The following is a 19,553-nucleotide window of genomic DNA, read 5'->3' as shown; positions in this document are numbered from 1 at the left end:
ACCACCTATTAATGGTCACCTCTGGAGACTGTCAGTTATGTGTAACTAATCTGATATTGTTCTTCTGTGTATATGTATATATAAACACATGTGTGTGTGTTTATTTTTATTTTCTTGCAAAATGTATAACGTAAAGGCACAGAACCTTGCAGTCACTGCTTTCATTTAAGTTTAGCCATCATATAATGTGCCTGTTGATTTAGGTAGAGAAAGATTTTGGAATTGTTTCATAAGTTTCACAAATTCAGGCCCGAGGTAGCCGCTGGGTTATCACGTGTGAACATTGATTTGGAGACTTTTGAGGTCTTCTCAGGGTGGACTGCATTTTCCTCACAGGCTCATCCCTGCAAAACGGGAAAGGAGAGCTGGAAGGAGGCTCCCCCGGCGTTGTCCTGCTTTCCGTGACCAAGGAGCACGATCGCCACAAGGCGGGGGTCTGGGACCTGACCCTGACCTTCCACAGGGACCAGATCACCGCGCTGCTGGGGACCAACGGGGCTGGGAAGACCACCGTCATGTGCGTCCCACTCCCCTTCTCCCGCCTTCCCTCCAGGGCTTGGGTTCTTAGAGATGTGTTTACCTGTGAGATAGGGGCTAGATCCCTGTTTTGTTTGTTTATTTTTGTTTAGTTTCAGTTATTGTTGTTCAGTTGCTAAGTCCTGTCTGACTCATTGTGACCCCACGGACTGCAGCACACCAGGATTTTACTATCTCCTGGAGTTTACTCATATTCATGTCCCCTGAGTCGGAGATGCTATCCGACCATCTCCGTACAGAGTTTACAGACACATCAGAAAGACAGCCCTCTCAATAGAGCTGCTGCAGGTCTGAGCAGGCTCAGGGGTAGGGGGGAATCTTTTAAAATAGATTTAATTCTTCTTTTATTGCCTGCAAAATATTCATGGGTTTACTTTGGCCTTTGAAAAGTCTTATGACATTCTTTTCCCCCCTCCAACTAAGTTTAATTCTGCTTGCATACTTAGAGGAAGATGAAATTTTAATGATGTTTGCAAATTTTTTTAACACTTCAGTATTTTTCTTTTTCATGTTCTGCTTTTTATGTGGTTGTGTTTTTGTGAAGCCTTTATTTTTGATATGGGATCCAGTGGTTCCAGATTTGCTTAAAGAATCGGATCATGTGATCCCAGAGAAAGAATGAGCTGAAACACTCACAGTCCACAAAACAGCCCCAAGTTGGCTGTGGAAATGGGGTATTTTTAAGGCCAAACCACCCAAATTATGGAGTTTCTGTTTTGAACAAGTGACTTTCTTTTTGTTCTGTATTAGTAGGGCTAAATAAAGTATGCTTAGTTAACACAAGGAAAGGGACTATTTGCTTCAAGATTCTTAACAAAAGAAGAAAAATAACATTCAAAAAGCTTCAGCAATCTCTTATTGACAATAAATTGAAAAGAAACATCTCTTTTCTTGGATGCTGAAAAAGAACTGAAGATTTCATGAAGGATGTTTTTAGTGTTTTCAGATTGGGAAATGTTGCACTAATAATGACTCTGAAAGCCAGCCTCCACACTGAGTTTTTACTAATGCACGTTTCCTGCAAGAAAATCTGGAGTCTGTGTTTTGCACAACGAAGAGAATTAAATTAGGAGTTTTCAGATGTTTTGAGGGTCGCTGGCTGCACTGCTTTTAGTGACTGTTGGAAATCGGTCGTGAGTCTTCCCAGCAATGTCTCTTCCTGGCACTTCTCGGAGGAGAGGCTGAGAGGCTGTTTCCGGGCTGGTTGTCACCATTTGAAATGAGGCACTCTGAGGTGCACTGATATGGGTATACTCTGTGTCATTGTATTCCCCGGTGAGGTCTGAAAACCATATAGCCAACAGCTGTCAGTCAAGGCTACTGAAGTGCAGTTTATTCCCAGGAAACAGTATATGTCCAGGTGTGCATCTGATGAGCTGGGCTTGGCTAAAGCTGCACAAAGCCCGGGGGACAAACAGGACGCCGACATGTGAACCCTCCCCCTGCTGGCCCCTGGGCCTCCTGGATCCTGCCCCCTGAGTGACCACAGTCCTGCTGTTTGAGGCTGTGGTTCAGTTAGAATTTTCTAGCATTTCCTATAATGGAGTCCTACTGAGTCTCCTGTTGGTATGATGCTTGGAGACCCACACGTGGTGCTGTTGCATCAGCTGTCAGGTCCTGAGGAGTCCATGCCATGGAGACACTACAGTTTATTTATCTTTTCATCTGTTGGCGCAGTTGAGGCTGAGTCCAGGTTTTGGTGATGATGGACATTCACGTACATCATTTGTGTGGACGTAATATTTTAGGTTCTTTCTGTAAGTAGTTAGGTGTGGTTTGCTAGGTGCTGTGGTGGGTATATGTCTAACTTTTTAGAAAGAGAACATAGTGTAAAGCATGAATAATAAATGACCTGAACTAGGAGATGGCAGTCCTCAGGTGTCCTGTGGGCTGGCAGACAGGAGCTTTGGAGACGAGCTCTTGGCTTGTCATGGATTTGACGTTGGCAGGTGGGTGACTCAGGCATGGAGGCACGAAGCTTGGCTGCAGGGCTGTGGGGGGGTGATGGAAGTATGAGCTGCTGCTTGGCTCACATCTAATGATGACTTGGGTGGTTAGGCCATCCATTTAGGCTGTTTCCTCATCTGTGAAGACCCTTGAAGTCATCATCGAAAACTCTCAGCAGGGATGGTCATTGGGCACAGAGCATCCTAGGCGAGCATAACCCGATCACAGGCCCACGTCCCACCAAGCTCTGTCCAGCTTTTGTCTCACCATGTAGCAGGCGCTGGCGGGGGAGGCTGGCTGTGAGCTCCCCACGGGATGCAGATGTCCTTGGGGCCGCCGGGTGGTCAGGGCAGCAGCACATCCAACTCCCGTGCCCCCACTGACGTGTCTTCTCTGCAGATCCCTGCTCACAGGACTCTACCCTCCCACGTCCGGGACCATCACCGTCAATGGCAGGAGCCTGCAGAAGGACCCGTCTGTGGTCAGGGCGGAGCTGGGGGTGTGTCTGCAGCGGGATATCCTGTTCGACCGCCTCACGGTGCTTGAGCACCTGATGCTCTTTGCCTCCCTGAAGGCACTGCGGGGGACTCGCCAGGAGCTGCGTGAGCAAGTCCATAGGTGTGTGACACCACCTCTGCCCCCTGCCCTCCATCCTATGTGGGTGTGGGGGGTGCAGGGAGATGCCTCACGAGCATCACCGCTGCCTGTATGTGTGAGAAGAAAGCGTTAGCAAGTGGTTCTAATTATGGAATTACGACCCCAAACCTGGGATCAGAAAATGTCCCAGGGAGGATACCGAACCTGGTCTGTCCTCAAGGAGGGAGCAGACAGCATGGGGACTGAGGTCTGTGTCCAGAGTGTGGGTGCCTGTGGGTGTCCTGAAGTGAAAAGGACGGGTGGGGGAGTGAGGAGTGGGTTAAGGAGCCTGAGCAGTCCTGCCGAGGAGTCTAAATGTCACCCTGCAGATTTGGGGTTATGGACTGGAGGGGGCAAGCAGCCCGGGGCCTGGAAGGCGTACCTGTGACCCAGGGTGGGTACCAGGCCTGGCTGGGGACGGGACATGGAGAGGCCGCAGGGGAGGCCCAGGTCTGAAGGCTGTTGGAGGCCAACTTGACAAACTGGGCGTCCAGGGTGGGGAGGGGAGAGTCTGGGGTCCGGATGCATTCCAAGGGGAGCAGAGGACATGCGTGTGGGGAGAGGAGGCAGGGGCTGGGATGGCAGGATGGGCTGGGGTCACGGAGCTCCTCCAGTCTCACAGAGACTCACAGAAGCGGAGCCCACAGGGAGGAGAGGACCCGAGGTCCCTAGTCAGGAAACAAATTGGTGTCTCCAGGGGGTGAGTGTGGCTGGGGGGCCGAGGGGGAAAGATAGGGCTGGAGTGGGGCCTGAATCCAGTGGGGGAGCTACTGATCTAGAAGACGCGGGGTGGGGTTGTGTGTGTGTGGCAGCTGTGGCCCAAGCTGGGCTCTGCCCCTTGAGGGGACCGTGAGACCACAGTGTGGAAGCTCCTCACTCTCAAGCCAAGTTCATGAAGCAGGATATCAGTCAGGCCTGACCCATGGGGGACCAGGCCAGGGCGTAAGGACAGATGGTGTCACTCATGTGCCTCAGAAGAAGAGGGGCCCCTGAGGAACTATGACTGTTACTGCTTATTGCTGCCTTAAAATATGTTTGCAAGATTTGTCTTGTAAAATAAGGATTTACAGTCATGTGGTTGGCAGCTAACTGGTGTCTAAGGCCGTTCACCACCACAGCGGGACTGACTCACATCCCGTCTTCAGAAGTGGCTGCTGATGACAACCACACCAGTGATGATGGGGACTCAGATACACAGGAAAACATCTACTTTGCACCAGTCAAGCCTGTCCTAAATGACAGCAGGAACTTAGGGAGAAATAGTGCACATCTCTAAAGGACAAACTGGTTACATGCTACCTACACTTTTAAAAAAATTCCCAGGCCACCAATTTTCATTCAAAGTCTGCACCTACCCTGGACCATGGCAGACTTTGCTGTGCTGGGGGCTGGGCCCAAACCCAGCTCCTAAGGATGCTCCGAGGGCTTCATCTTCTGATGTGGGCACAGCAACCTCACGGGTTATCAGTTTGCTGCTAGTTACCTGGCAACGACGCTGGTGTGCACAGAGGTAGGTGGGGAGAGATCATGTTTTAGGATAGCCATACTCAATTAGAGGAGCAAGGACTGAAAGCCCTGATTCGGAGGCAGGGCGATCAGTGTCAGCTCCTGTGGCAGCACTTGGTTCCCTTAATGGCCATCTTGGTTACAATCGAGCTGATACAATCTGGGGTAGACTCCTTAGAGAGAACATTTGTCTAGAGTCAGGTCTTTACCATTTTGCCTTTTATTTGAAGGAGAAGGTAGAAGTCAAGAGGGGAACTTAATCAATGGGATATCATGATGCGGTTAGTGTTAGTCCTGAGGATTCTGGCAAGCATCACAAGGCATGAGCTGCAGGCTGGCTTGTTTGATGGTGATGAGACCCACAAGGGCATGTGTGCAGGTGGACATAAGCAGAGGACACAGCATTGAATCCTGTATGCTGCCATGTGAAGAGGATGGAGGGATGAAGAAGGACCTGCCAGGAATAACGGGGAAAGAGGAGAAACTAGTCCATTAAAGAGCAGGGATCAGTGAGGAAGGAGGCGGGATCAGACCATTAAGGAGGGAGAGGTCTGGTGCATCAGATGCTGCTGAGGGTCAAGTAACATGAAGACTGAAGCTTAACCTCTGGACTTAGTGTGAGGAGGTTGCTAGTTGACTGGATCAGAGCCATCTTGGTAGCACAATGGGGAGGGAGGTCTCTCTGGAGTCAGGGGAGAAAGGATGGAAGAAGATTAGAAACTGAACTCTTCTGAGGAGTTTTATGCAAAAATGGAGCAAAGATTTGCGACAATATCAAGATGAAAGAGAAACAGACATTTCAAATACTGAACAAACCACTGAGGCAACACAAGGTGGGTGGCTTTCTGGGTGCCATCCTGTGAGCAGTGGTTGGGATCTGTGGGGGGTGGCCGTGACACTGTGGCGGGCAGAGCCTGTGGACACAGGAAGCAAGGAGGGGGAAGGGAAGAGAGTTCCATTTTGTGGGAGTGATAGCTGGAGGCAGGGACCGGCTGGCGAGAGGATGTGTGGGAGAGGATGGGTGGAATTGAGCCTCTGGCGGGGCCGTGGATGCTGGAATCAGCCAGGTCCAGGGTGTGGTTTGGTCCTGAGTGGCTAGGAGTGTGCTGACTTCAAGATCAACAGAGAACGGGGAGGGTTTTGGTTTAAGGTAGAAGTGTAATTAGGATGTGGATGTTTGAGAACATCTGACATCTCACTGCCTTGTTTTTGTTTTCTGTGTCAGTCAGTCTCTGGTTAATGGAACTAATGGGATTAATCCCCAGAGGGTCACCTCCTCTGGAGCGGGAGCCACCAGGTGGGAAGGGATTGCTGGCTTCTAATGGGAATAAAGGTCAAGACAGCCCCCTGCTGAGATGGGCCACTTGTCCTCTTCCTCCCAACTGGGCTGCTGTCCACAATGGGAGCATCTGACAAGGGCAAAAACTGCTATAAATGTAGGTTGAGGTTCACTCCACAGGAAATGCAGGGCCACATGGACTAACGGTCCAGTGGGCCTACTGACAACCAGACCTGAGAAGGGAGCCTGGGCTCCTTCTGGGTCTGGATGAGGAATCTGTCAACAGTGAAACGTTTACTCGTTGCTCAGGTGCAAGTACCTGGGATTTTACTGGTGTTTGCATGAGAGTTTTGCAGTTTTCTGGGTCCCAACAGTCTTGAAGCTCAACTGCATGGAACCTTGTAATCCCTCCTCTCCCCGACTCCTCCTCCTCTGGCTGCTCCTTGGCCTTGGGGAAGTTGTGACTGGCCTGTGGCTCAGACGGTGGGAATCTACTGGGTGTGGTGCTCAGAGGAAGGTTTCCTGTGTGTGTGTGTGTGGGGGGGGGATGGGGGGGACGGTGCTGCTGCTCCAAGAGGGGGCTTAACAGAGAGTGAGATGAAGTAGGTGGTGACAGTTTTAAGTGTTCACGTGTTACTGGGCACATGGTGCAGAGTGAGAGGTTGCTTGTGAAGTGGCGCTTCCTATGCATCGGAAGATGCTGGGTGTCTGCAGTCAGTGCGGAGATTGGAAGTTCGTGGAGAGAAGAGGGCTGGTCCTCATGTTAGCGGCATCTGTCGCTCCTGCTCTGCAAACCTGGGCTGCGTCCCAGGTACTCAGGCAGGAAGGGGCTGATGCGGAGCTAGTGCTCCTGGGCGAGGTCAGTCTTCTGTAGACGCGTGGATGGACAGTGGGCGGCCTCTGCCTGTTGCTCTGACCACACCTGCCCATCGGCCATCCTCCCCAGGGTCCTGAGGGGATGGAGGTCCCTTGGCAGGTGAGTGAATCCAGAGGGGACACAGCACGTACTTCCTACAAGCAGGACCCACCCGGCACGCCCTGCTGCCAGGGCCTCATGCTGGGTCCCTGGATGTGGTCGTATCTGGTCCCCAAGGAGGCCGGCACTGTGGCGTCAGGATCATGGGCACGTGGTTCTGAGTCCCGCCATGTGTCCGCGGATGAGAAAAAGACGAGTCCTCGCGGTGACTGTTTCCTTCCAGAGTGGGACGTCAAGCGCCGCTGAGGAGTCCGGGAGACTGAGGGCTCTGTTCTCGTTTCAGAACTCTTCAGGATGTGGGGCTGACGCCACACCAGCACCAACAGGCTCGAGTGCTCTCGGGAGGCACGCGAAGAAAGCTGTCCATTGGCATCGCCTTCCTGGGCGCCTCGGGGACCGTGGTCTTAGATGAACCCACCAGCGGGGTGGACCCGTGCTCCCGCCGTGGCATCTGGGACATCCTCCTCAAGTACCGACAAGGTGGGGCTCAGCGGAGCGCTAGTTTTCTTCCCGCGATATCACGGAGGAGGGCGGTGCTTTAAGTTCTCTTTCCATCCTATCACCGTGAAGGGCTGTGCTCCATGTCCTTTTCCCGCGATATCACGGAGGAGGGTTGTGCTTTATCTTCTTCATCCTTTCACCGTGAAAGACGATATCGCTCTGTTATTTCTTGGGTATTGAGGTGGAGAGGAATGAGGCCCATGTCCTAATAATGATACATATTCCCAGGGAAAAGAAAAATTCCTGGAACTTTCCTGTCGGTCCAGTGGTTAAGTCTCATGGCTTCCAGTGCAGGGGGTGTAGGGGAACTAAGATTGCACATGCTGTAGAGCATGCTTCCCCCCACCTCCCCCCAAACAATAAAAAAGTTACCCAGGGGCGCATAGAGAAGAGACACATCCATCGTGACCTCCCCATGGTATTGGGGGTCTGGGGGTTGCTCAGAACCAGCAGTGGTGCCTTTCGAGCATGTTACGCGTGATACGAGCGGACACAGCACTCATCCACAGTGGCTTCCATTCTGGAGTAATTTTGGGATTGTCAGAAGGGGTATCCCAACTACAATCTGGAAAAAAAGAGTTTCCTCACTTTTTTCAGTGAGGAAACTGAGACACAGAGAGAAGGGTGTGGGGTTTGCTTAAAGCCAGCCTCAGAGGCGGTTCACCCAGCCAAGGGAGGAGCGGTCATCTGGTCTGGAGGCTTCAGGTTTCTCGTCTTTGTTAAGGTGAATTTCTAACTTGAGATGGGCAGTTACTGATTTCCAGCTTCTCATTTCTCCTGTGTGACAGCCAGAAAACATTGCTATGGGCATTTTGTATAGAAACACTAGAATTTGGAAAGAAACCTCAGGAATAGGGGAACATATCTTGTGCTTCTAGACAGGTGTGGGAGCGTCAGTGGCAGGGTTATTGCTGATTCTTACAAAACACAGTTTTGCTTTTCTTTTTGCCCTTTTGGGTACAAAGCCTTTCTGACTTGACCTGAAACCTTCACTTCCCTGAAGTTAGGGTTTGCTCCTTAAGAAATGCAAGGAGAAGGGACCCAAGAAAAGTCATCAAATTCTCTCCTTAGGGCAGGAAAGATGCCCCTGCCACTTAAAGCTTAGTCTGGGGTCAGGGAGAAGCCCTGAAAGGACCATCTTATCCTTTCTATTCCAGAAATGTAGAGGAGCTGCAGAAGGACACAGGAAAATCAGATGCAGGCGTGGTTTTCTATTCCTTTCTGGGCACTGGCCTGCGCTGGGCGATCATTCCAGAACCATGAGGTTGTGCCGGGGGCACAGATTCATCGGACCTGGGGCAGCTACGTCAGAGCTCATGAGGCCAAGCAGGACCCTGGCCCAGGGCTATGCCCAGGGCAGGTGTCCTGAACTTTCACAATTCCCAGCTTCTGGACTAATAGGGAGCAGAGCCTGCCAGGGAGGCTGCCTGGAGGGACTAGGTGGGCCCTGGAAGCTGGGAGAGCCTAGGGAACGGGCAGCCAGCTGGACTGAGGGGCCCCAGGAAGTAGGAGGTGCTCGAGGCCATGGACTGACCTTGTCTGAGGCTCTGCTGTACAGGTAGGGCAGGGACAGGTCTGAGTCATCACCTGGGGCCAGGAGACACTGACCACACTGCGCCTGAGCACCTCGCCTGCCCATTGCTCTGAGATCCCATCCATCCACTTACCTAAGGCCTTCTGGGGAGGAAAGTAGAGACCAGAAATGAAAACTCATGACTTTTGAACACCATTTAAAGGACTGATGGAGTTTTGAGATAAATGTAAATCATTGCCCTGCTCCTGGAGTGGGGGCAGATGACAAGGATGGGTGAGAGGCAGACAGATCAGTAGATTTTGTTTCCCTGCTCGCATGAATTGCATACCGTTCGAATTTCATACCACAAGTTCATGGCTCTTGTTTACTTGAAAAATCAGAGTTGGGGTCTTCATGGCTCAGCTGACAGAACATTTGAGTCACAAGCTTAATTTTAATTGGATACAAAACTAGATCCAATAAAAATCTCAGAAATAGGCAACTTTCTTCAGATTCTCTTCTTATGAGTTAAATGTTTTCTCACTGTTCTTGGTCGTTTGGCAATGGTTGTCTTTCAGGGGCTCCTTGGAAGACTGACTCACGTGCAGAATCAGGATCGGGTGGGGGGGTCCTAGGAGGGAAATATGTTTTCAAGAATCAAAATGTAGTCGTTTCTGGAAACAGCTCCAAGCCTCCAGGCAGCTGGGCCGCAGCTTTGTAAACCAGATCTAAGCGCAGCATGAAAACAAGCGACCCTGCTGAGTAGAAGAGGGTTCTGCTGGCAGAATTCGGGTGTTTGGGGCTCTGTCTTCCTGGGGCCTGACCCTTGTTTCCTGCTGAGTGACAAGCAGTGCCGACTGCCTGGTGACCAGTGCTTCTGTGCCTGCCTTAATGGGAGCAATAAAAATGGAAAAGGTACCAGAGCAAATCAGTCTGCTCATCCCCCTCCTGCTCCACACGTCCTATATGGCCTGGAGAAATGATCTCACCCCTCTGGGCAAACAGTTTTCCTGTTTGCAAGTGGAGGGGATCATGCTGCTGATAGGGTGGTGTGAGGTGTGTGTGAATGTTTACAGATGAGCACCTGGTACGTGGGTGCCTGGCCAGTGGCCGTTCATCAGTGCTGTTAAACAAGAGAAGTGGGTGTGGGAAAGATCACTTCCTGAGGAGAGGGGTTCAGAGGCAGCACCCGAACCGGGGAAGCAGTAAAGATGTGTCTTGCAGAGTGACACTTGTCCGTTGAGGGTTGAGGTGTGTCTCAAGTTGCCTAAATGTCCACTGAGAAGCATCAAACATCTGTGAACTTCATCTACATTTTTGGGGAATTTACATTCCAGCTGACTTTAATTTTTAGATGATATGATTGTCTGCAAACACATCATCTGGTCTCTTAACTCCAGATCAGGGACTGAGCATATTTTCTTAGCCTTGAAGGAACTTGTGTTGTGAGGGGATTTGGCTTCGGTCTTCGGGACACATCTCTGGTGAACAATAGAATAGGCACATACCTTTTAGGTAAACTGGAGAAGGAAATGGCAACCCAGTCCAGTATTCTTGCCTGGAGAATTCCATGGACAGAAGAGCCCGGCAGGCTACTGACCATGGGGTGGTAAAGAGCCAGACGTGACTGAGCACACATACACCACGTGGTGAAAGTGGCCACCATGCCCCCTGCTCCTCGTCACTCTAGGGTCTACATAGCATGGTTTCCTTTTGATGTAGTTTTTAAAAGATGAATTGAGAATCCTGGTCTTTCTATCTTTCTCTGCTATTTAAAAATATAAACTCAGAGTTAAAATTGGGCTTCCCAGGTGGCGCTAGTGGTAAAGAACCCACTTGCCAATGCAGGAGACATAAGAGATGCAGGTTCAATCCCCAGGTTGGAAAAATCCCTTGAAGGAAGACCTAGCAACCCACTCCAGTATTCTTGCCTGAAGAATCCCATGGACAGTGGAGCCTGGCAGTCTACAGTCCATAGGGTTGCAAAGACTCAGACATGACTGGAGCGACCTAGCACACAGGCATGCAGAGTTAAAATCATGTTCAGTTTTTGCTCTTGGAAAATTTGCTTTTGAGATAAGAATCAATCAGTGTGTTTATTCAGTAAACCAGAATAGGTAGAATTGGGCTTGATATAGGCCTGTGGGGGAATGTATTGAGTTGGCTAAAAAGTTTGTTCAGAGTTTTCTGTCACATCCCCAAAAAACTTCTTGGCCAAGCCAATAGAAAGTAAAAGTTCAGAGAATGTCCCTTCATGTAACTGACATGAAATTTATGAAAATGCCTTCCAGGCTGTCTGGCCTCGGGCCCCCTGAGGTCAGTTTGGGCCCTTTCCTCCCCCAGAAAAGGCTGGAAAATGTGACCAGATGTGAGAATTCATAAAGGATACATATAAGCTGATCATTTGTTTCTGCGAAAAGTGGCCACATGCCCTCTTTCTTCCTGGGGAGGCCCTGGCTCATGCCCACCCCTCCCTCGCCCCCTGCCCAGTGCCCAGAATGCTCTCTCTGTGGCCTTGGCTGCTGTGAGCTCTTCCCAGGAGGAGGTAAGTGTGGTGCCCCCCATGACTCGTGGTCACATCACTTGACAAGGGCGTCGACTGGCCCCTTGGATGCTACCCCGCCCTTCACAGTGCTTACTGATGTTCTCATGCAGCAGCAGCAGTGCTTCCATAGGACAGAGCTTCTCCCAGCATCCGGCAGAGGTGGTAGTGAGGTTGAGGGTGGAGGGTCAAGGATCAGAGGACAGAGAAGGATGTCCCGTTCAGCTGTCTCTTTGTGAATTTCTCCTCTACATCCACTCAGTGATCTGTCTCGGGGCTCACACATGGGGCGACTGGACCCGGGGACACCCTGGCTTGCCCCTTAGTGTCACGCCTGGTGATGGTGGGTTTGCAGAAGCCACGTCCTAACCCCAAGGTGTTTCTGGGGCTCTGATTTGGGGGGTGATCTCAACTGACTTAAAACCCTGTGATGCTCTTGACACCACCAACCTCCTGCCCCAGCTCCTCCACTGGAGGGAGGGGATGAACCCCTGGTGTGCCATGCAGATCTGATGCCCCTTTTTCTGGGTTGCAGGTCGGACGATCATCTTCACCACTCACCACCTGGATGAAGCTGAGGCACTGAGTGACCACGTTGCTGTGCTGCAGCGGGGGCGGCTCCGCTGTTCTGGGCCCCCTGCCAGCCTGACCCAGGCCCACGCCCAGGGGTTCCGCCTGACGCTCAGCAGGCAGGTGAGACCCTGGTAGCGGACACAGGGAGACGTGGCCCTCCTCCGTTGGGGGAATGGAGGAGACGAATCGAAACTGTTCCTCAGTTACAGCATTTCCACGTTGCAGTCAAGTCATTCAGCAGATCTTCATCCCAAATCCAGGCAGGGCCTTGCTGGCTGTGGATCTTGGGGGAGGTGACAAAATAGGGGGCGTGCTTTCTGCACAGGGTCCTTGGGGGTCTCAGTCTTTGGGGAGGAAACAGTGTGGCCGAGAAAGTGATAAACAGAGCATGGTCACTGGTGGGCGCGGAGTTGGGAGGCAGGGAGGTGGGAGGGCCTGGGATGAGGCTGGGAAAGGAGGGGGTAGTTAAGTGGAAACCTTTGTGTACAGAGGCCCTGATGCTAAAATAAGTTTTACAGCAATGAGTGGGGCCTCACAGACACTTTCTGTCTGCCAGGAGGAGTCAGGTGGGATTCAGGGCCCCTAATGGGAAACAGGGTTGGCCTGAGAGGCTGGCTGGGCACCACCATGGCCCCACCTGTTCCCAGGTAACTTTCTGACCCTGATGCTTGGTTAAGAGGCTAAAGCTATACCATAGAAAGGGTGAAGTCAGAGTTCTCAATGAGAGACATCCTCATTGCCCTGTGTCAGCTGGGGGCGGGCCGGAATTGCTCTGGGGCTGGGATTCAGGGCTGAGGTCTCTAAGTTGCCCCCTACCCCCGCCCCCCGCCTGAGTCTTGATGGTCTGACCCTTGGTGGCCCTGAGTCCAGGTTCTTATTTCCTCTCTATCTTATCTTCCTCTCTATTCTATCTTCCTCTCTATTCAGGGGGAGTGTCTTACTGTCCTGGGGGAGGGGGCATTCTCCATGGGTGGGGGTCCTTGTCTCCCTTTTAGAAAGGCTCAGCCCCATATCCTGTGGTCCAGTTGCTGGGCTGGAGTGGCTTTCAGGATTCTCCGTAGGCAGCGAGGGTGTCCGTAAGCATAGACCTCCTGGGGGCCTGTTTCATGTACCTGGGGACCAATTAGTGTTACATCTTGCCTGGCCAGCTTTCCCACTAGATTTAAATTTAAAAAGGAAAAGGTGCAATGCATCCTGGAAATGCTGTTTCTTGATTTTGCTGCTCGGAGTTGAAATTTCAAAACAATTTGCTTAGGGGTAGAGGTGAAACCAGTTAATGTAAATTTAGTATGTTTGGGTTTGCTTTCCTTACTGTTCCCCTGCTTTATTGGGGGGTAGCCTTCTGTTCCAGAGGCTGATGACCCGAAGGACACAGCTTGTGCCACGTCTCTGATCCAGACCTACCTCCCGCAAGCATCTCTTCAAAGCAGCAGCCAGGGCGAGCTGAGCTACGTGATCCCTGAGGGTGCAGACAGAGCCTGCTTCAGAGGGCTCTTCCAGGCTCTCGACCAGAACCTCCACCAGCTGTGCCTGACAGGCTACGGGCTCTCAGACACCACCTTAGAAGAGGTACCTGCTGATGAGAGATACTCGAGCAGGCTTTTCTGGTTTGTGCTTTGCCGCTGTGCGTGGGAGAGACAAAAGGGAAGGACGCGCTGGGGACCCTGTGCATTTTCATTAACTTCCCAGCTCTGATTGGTGGCAGGCATGGCATTTATATGAATTTAATGCACTCGATAGGTGACTGGTTCTTTAAGGGGGATAGCATTTTTATATTTGAGAACTTTGATTTCTTTAATCCAGAAGCACTAGTTCTCCAGACAGTTTCAGCAGCGGAAGGCTGGCTGGTCCTGTTTGCTCACCTGGAAGCATCCCCTTTTCTCTCTGGACCTGGTTCTGCTCAGAAGTCCCAGCCCCACCCTGGGAAAAGATAGGCAGAAGCTCCCACTTGGGAACGATGCTCCTCCCACTCTGCTCCCCTCCCATTCCCCCTCCCCCAAGGGAAATCGTGCTGGTGCCTGCCCCTCAGAGTATGGGTGTGGTTTCTTCATGAATGCTCCAAGGAGCCAGAGGCAGGCTTTTCCTCCAGGAGGAAGTTGCTATTTTGTGTAGACAATCCAATGGCAAGCTGTGTGTGAGGGCCTTGAGGTTGATTGTGAGCCAGATCTGAGTTTTACAAAGCACTGCAGATTTCAAATGAAAGTCAAGTGCTGAAGGTTAAAAACGTCTGGAAAGAACCTTGGGCCACCTTCTCTGTATTACCCGAGAATAGTAATAGAGTAACACCTGGGACTTTCAGTGGCCACGAGAATTAAAATACTGAGGCTTCTAGAGTGTCAAAGGCTGAACTTCTGGTTGGGTTTTGGAAGGGATTTGGGGGCTGAAGGCACATCCCTGGTTGGGTTAGTGATGCAGTAGGTAAGGCAGCCACTTGTGTGTAAATCAGTGTGACTCCAGGTGACAGCGGCCACTGCAACTTTTCTGTCGAATTGCTGCTGCGAATAAGGGGTCATAAAAGATTGGAAAGCAGTAAAAGATTTGCAGTGCTACAAGCAGCTTTTACGCATAGAATGTATTTGATTTTCCCTTCCTAACTCTGTAACTTATTATTCCTGTTCTAAGGTTGAGGCTCCGATAGGCTAATTTTACCCTGGATTGCAGGGCTTATAAATGGTAGTGCTGTTCTTGGACATAGGTTTTCTGAGAGTGGGTCATGTTGAATGGGTCACCATTGGGGGGATGCTCTGGCTTCCATGGACCATCAGCTGCCCTCTTGTTCTTGTGAAAAGAGCAGCTGAGGCCTATAGGACAACAGGGGATAGCCTGATTCACAACCAGGAAGGGTGGATACGAGCTGCTTCCTCAGCCAGAGCTTGGAGTCCCGAACCCTCTTTGTCAGGGCCGGCTTTCCCTCTCTCGTCCTTCCAGCTGAGACACGGATGCTTTCCCCATTGAGAGGCAGCTCTGATCCCACGGTCCTGGAAGCTCTGTGCGCCTTCTCTGCCTGCCCCACTATGGTCCTCTCCACAACCCCCTCTGACTTGCCATCTTGCGCCTAGGATGCTAAGGGTCTTCTGTGCCCAGCTGCACTCTGCTGCGCTGGTGCACACTTGGCCCAGTGGCTGCTGATCAGCATTGCCTTGAGAGCTTGCTTGGAGGTTCTAGTAAGGGAGCACAGCTGCTTGTACACCCTTGACCGAAGCCTGATCCTTCTCTATCAGGGATGGTCGTCCTCTTCACCTGAGCTCGCAGCTTCAGAAGGGATACCCATGGAGTGGTGAGGGAGGAAGGGCAAAGACCCCTAGGCAGCCAGATCAGCCGAGTCACCCTGGTGATCAGTGGAGTGACGGATGTCACAGCCAGATCGCCCTCACATCCTGATGAGTGTTTGCTGAGTGGCGGGGTGTCTGGCTTGTGGGGACAGCCTGTCACCATGGAGGTGGTGAGTCTCAGCCCACACCTTTCCCCCTCCAGTACCTGCGGCCTCGGATGAGTCATTCAACTCCTGAGCCTCAGTTTTGTGGTCTTTGAAATGGAATAATTATTCCAGGAATTACCCGTAATAGTTAAATGCCTGGAATGAACCAGGCAAAGCAGTAAAGGTCCTTCTTGCCTTGGAATGTGAGACTGTTGCTGCGGCTTTGGGGTAACAGTGGAATTAAATTGCGTGTATGCTCCAGGAAAAGGCACCTCTTGCCCAGGGCCTTTGGCTGTCGTCCGACCTGCCTGTGTGGATGTAGGAGATGGGGCATTTCCCAGACCCCCTCCCACGATGCCTGAGTCAGGGGGGTTGGGGTTCTCCTTTGACCTGGGTGGATGGCCCGGGCAGCTGCTTGGAGCCCCGATGGGTCTGGACTGTGGTTATGCCACACACCACTGGCACTGTCCTCTGAAGTCTGGATGACCAGTCTGAGTCATCCAGGAACCTAGTCACTAGTTACTAGCAAGCTCGTGATCTGTACAGTTAGGAGCCTCTGTGTGGTGTGAATCACAGCTTCTCTGCAGATGGAGAGGAGGTGCCTTTGGGTGTTGTTTTGCCAGCCTAGGTCACTTGAAAAAGAAGACGAGTTTTTTTCAAATTGTTACAAGAGGGGTTTGCCAGTCACGCGCAGACGTGTTACGCACTGTCTCTCTGGAGTCATCTTGTCGCTGGATGTTTCCTAGGGTATGTTGCCTGGTGTGGACAGATGGACACATGTCCTGCGCTCGCTGGACTAGCTAGGGCCGCCGGGCCTGAGGGGGCATGGCTCAGCCTTTTGGACCAAACACACTCACCAGTAACGAGTGTTCACCCTTCTCACGTGTGTGCTCACTTATTTACGGCTAAAGCCATAGCTAGAGCAAGTGTTCCTTCGTGTAAGTGGCATCTTCCTCTGCTGCCCGGGAAGCAGGGAACCTCAGGAATCCTGTGATGCTTGTTGCGAGGTGGAGGGAGGTGGTGGGGAGGGATCGGCCTATTTTATGGCTTTAAGCATTGCAGGGAACGTGGTGAGGAGGGTCTTTAAGTTCTGGGCAGATGCTCAGCTTTTAAATGTTTCATTAATCAGTGCGCTTCATGGAACCAGTCAGTACTGTCTCGAGGCAGCATGAACATCCAAGAAGAGGCTTATTGAGAACTATGCTTTATGTAAATCAGATCCTTCAGTATTCTTAGTAACTCCCTCCCTTCCCCCTCTCTCCTTCCTTCCCTCCCTTCTTCCCTTCCTTCCTCCTTCCTTTCCTTCCCTCTCTCCTCTCTCTCTTTTTCCCTAATCGCTTCCTTCTTTTCTTTCAAATGATGGTTGTGGCTGCATGTTCCAGCCCTGCCCACAGCAAGGAAGCTTCAGGAGGAGAGATGGCAGCCCTGCTGTTTACCTGTTTGTTTGTATCACTATCATCTGCCAGGTCTTTTTAAGCCAGTTGTCTCCTTCATAAGCGTTATTCTTATTGCATGCTGAGTTGCTTCAGTTCTGTCTGACTCTTTGTGACCCCAGGGACTGTAGCCCGCCAGGCTCCTCTGCGTGGGATTTTCCAGGCAAGAACACTGGAATGGGTTGCCATGTCCTCCTCCAGGGGATCTTCCCGACCCAGGGATTGAATCTGGGTCTCTTAACGTCTACCTGCGTTGGCAGCAGTTCTTTACAACTAGTACTACCTGGGAGGCCCCTTATTTCAGTAAAAGCTAGACAAATTGATGGAAAATTGACTTGAAGTGCAACAGCAAGCTGTGGCCTGCTGAAGCAGAGGAAACAGTGAGGTGACCTCTGTCAAACTGTTGACCATGGCTACATGGCTGACCTAGAACATGTGTGGTGATGCCTTAAATGCTAGGGATTCTTATCTGCTGACAGGGTTCATCTCGGGGTAGAAGTGGAGGTTTCTGTATGCTCCCCTCATGCCTGGGCGATGATGACCTGCCTCAGGAAGCCCTGGTCTGGCTGCCTCGTGGGATGGCCCTCAAGGTTTTGGCAGAATTCAGGGAGGCCCAGCCCAGGCACTGAACGTAGAGCCCACGGGTTGTGGTCCTGCCTTCAGGCTATGGGCACGTCTGCCCCCTGCGCTCTGTGCCTCCACTGAGGAGCAGGGAGCTGGGCTGACGGAGGGGACCCCAGCGTAGGCCTGGTGTGGTTCAGTGTGACTGGGGCCTGCGTGGGAGACTGCAGCCTGGGGCCACTCTCCCTGGATGGGGCATCCTTGGGGCCTCCACCCCATCTCATGGGAGTGTCCCTTCTCCTGCTGGGCTCTTTCACCTGCCAGCCTCCTCTCTCAGCCTCTCCTGGGTCCCCCTCTCGTGGCTTCTCCCTGATTTCTGACCACACCCAGCTCACCCCCATCTCTTTCCTCTCTCCTCCGTGGAGACCTTCAGCTTGTTAGGAACCTGCCCAGAATTTAATTTATTTCTATTTTCCTTTATATAATTTGCATTTATTTATTTACTTTTGGCCAAAGGGCACGTGGGACCCTAATTCCCCAGCGGGGACTGAACCTGTGCTCCCTTCAGTGGAAGTTGAGATTCCTAACCACTGGATGCTGAGGGAATTCCCTTGCCCAGAATTCTAAATTAGGTTTGAAATCTCATTGCATATATATGTGTGTGTGTGTATATAAAAGAATCAGGAGTTACCCAATTAACGCTATTTATCTCAAGCAGTATCCATTTCCCCCATAACCGTTATCTTTATGGCTACATAATTTCTAACATCAAGCAGTTCCACAATGCAGTTTCTCACTTCTGCCCTGTAGGGCACTTAAATCGTGTGCAGTGTTTCCATACTGTCAATAAGATGATGCAGAGCTCGGTGAACAGGGTGTGGGGGGCGTTCTGCTGTCCTCGCTTTAGAGTCAGAAGTGTGATTTCTGGGACAAAGTTAGGAACCTTCAGAACTGTAATCATGCACCTGTTTGTAAGCCCAGCGTTTTTTCCCCTGGTAACCCCTTCCCCGAGTCCCCGAGTCGTCCCCTGTCCCACTGGGGAGGAGGGAGTGTGAGGTCTGGGGAGTGAGCGGGTCTTGCTGTCAGGGGAAGCTGGTCTTCCATCCTAGGCTGGAACTCCACGTTTCTCATTCCTAAAGGAGACACATCTTCCCTAACTTTCACACGCAGTTTTCGTCTGGATCGAGTAATATAATAATACTGAGTACAGGTTACAAATAACAAGGAAACACACAAAGGTGAAGACTTACCAGTATTACTTTTTCTGCTGCTGTGTCCAGAGTACCCGTGCAGTGATTTATTCTGAAATAAAGGTTTCTTTATATTTTTAATGTCATGATCAGTGTTCCATCATAGCATGACTTCTAAAAATGGTTTTTATGCTGTATTCCTTAAATATTCCTTTCTGTTTAGTATCTGCCTTTCTTCTCCAAAATATTTTTACTTTACCCATACATGTTCTTTTTGAACACTTCTTTGATTTTGTTGAGCTATAGTTGATGTAAAATGTTGTGTTAGTTAGTTTCTGGTGTACAACAAAAGTCATTCAGTTATATATATATATATATATATATATATCAGATTATTTTCCATTATAGTTTATCAAAAGATATTGAATATGGTTCCTTTCGGGCATTTTAAAATCCTCCTTCTCTTTACTCTCTTTTAAAAAAAATATATTATTTAAATTGCATGCAGTAAAATGCACTCTTAAGCACTGTGGCAACTGCAGAGGATCATGGGACCTCCACCGAACTGGACACACAGAAGGCTCCGTTCTCATTGCTTCTCGAAGGAGTCATTCCGCCAAAAACCTCTCCTCCCTGTAAACTGCCTTTTCTCTTCCAGGGTCCCCTCCCCACACCTCACATCCTGTTCAGTTCAGTTCAGTTCAGTCGCTCAGTTGTGTCCGATTCTTTGCGACCCCATGAATTGCAGCATGCCAGGCCTCCCTGTCCATCACCCACTCCCGGAGTTCATGCAAACTCACGTCCATGGAGTTGGTGACGCCATCCAGCCATCTCATCCTCTGTCATCCCCTTCTCCTCCTGCCCCCAATCCCTCCCAGCATCAGAGTCTTTTCCAATGACTCAACTCTTCACATGAGGTGGCCAAAGTACTGGAGTTTCAG

General features: G+C 50.9%; 1 protein-coding gene across 1 annotated transcript in view; it reads left to right on the top strand.

The window, feature by feature from the left end:
* The window catches only part of ABCA13 (ATP binding cassette subfamily A member 13), a 351,070-nt gene that overhangs the window by 128,835 nt on the left and 202,682 nt on the right, over nucleotides 1-19,553 (top strand). The window contains exons 32-36 of the mRNA XM_061415367.1: nucleotides 337-517; nucleotides 2,884-3,102; nucleotides 7,165-7,361; nucleotides 11,973-12,130; nucleotides 13,349-13,579. Of these exons, the coding sequence (XP_061271351.1) occupies nucleotides 337-517; nucleotides 2,884-3,102; nucleotides 7,165-7,361; nucleotides 11,973-12,130; nucleotides 13,349-13,579 (986 nt within the window). The remainder of the gene's footprint in view (nucleotides 1-336; nucleotides 518-2,883; nucleotides 3,103-7,164; nucleotides 7,362-11,972; nucleotides 12,131-13,348; nucleotides 13,580-19,553) is intronic.

The sequence above is a fragment of the Bos javanicus genome, chromosome 4 (genome assembly GCF_032452875.1).
Source record: "Bos javanicus breed banteng chromosome 4, ARS-OSU_banteng_1.0, whole genome shotgun sequence".
NCBI classification, from domain to species: domain Eukaryota; kingdom Metazoa; phylum Chordata; class Mammalia; order Artiodactyla; family Bovidae; genus Bos; species Bos javanicus.
This window is presented reverse-complemented; position numbering and strand designations above follow the sequence as displayed.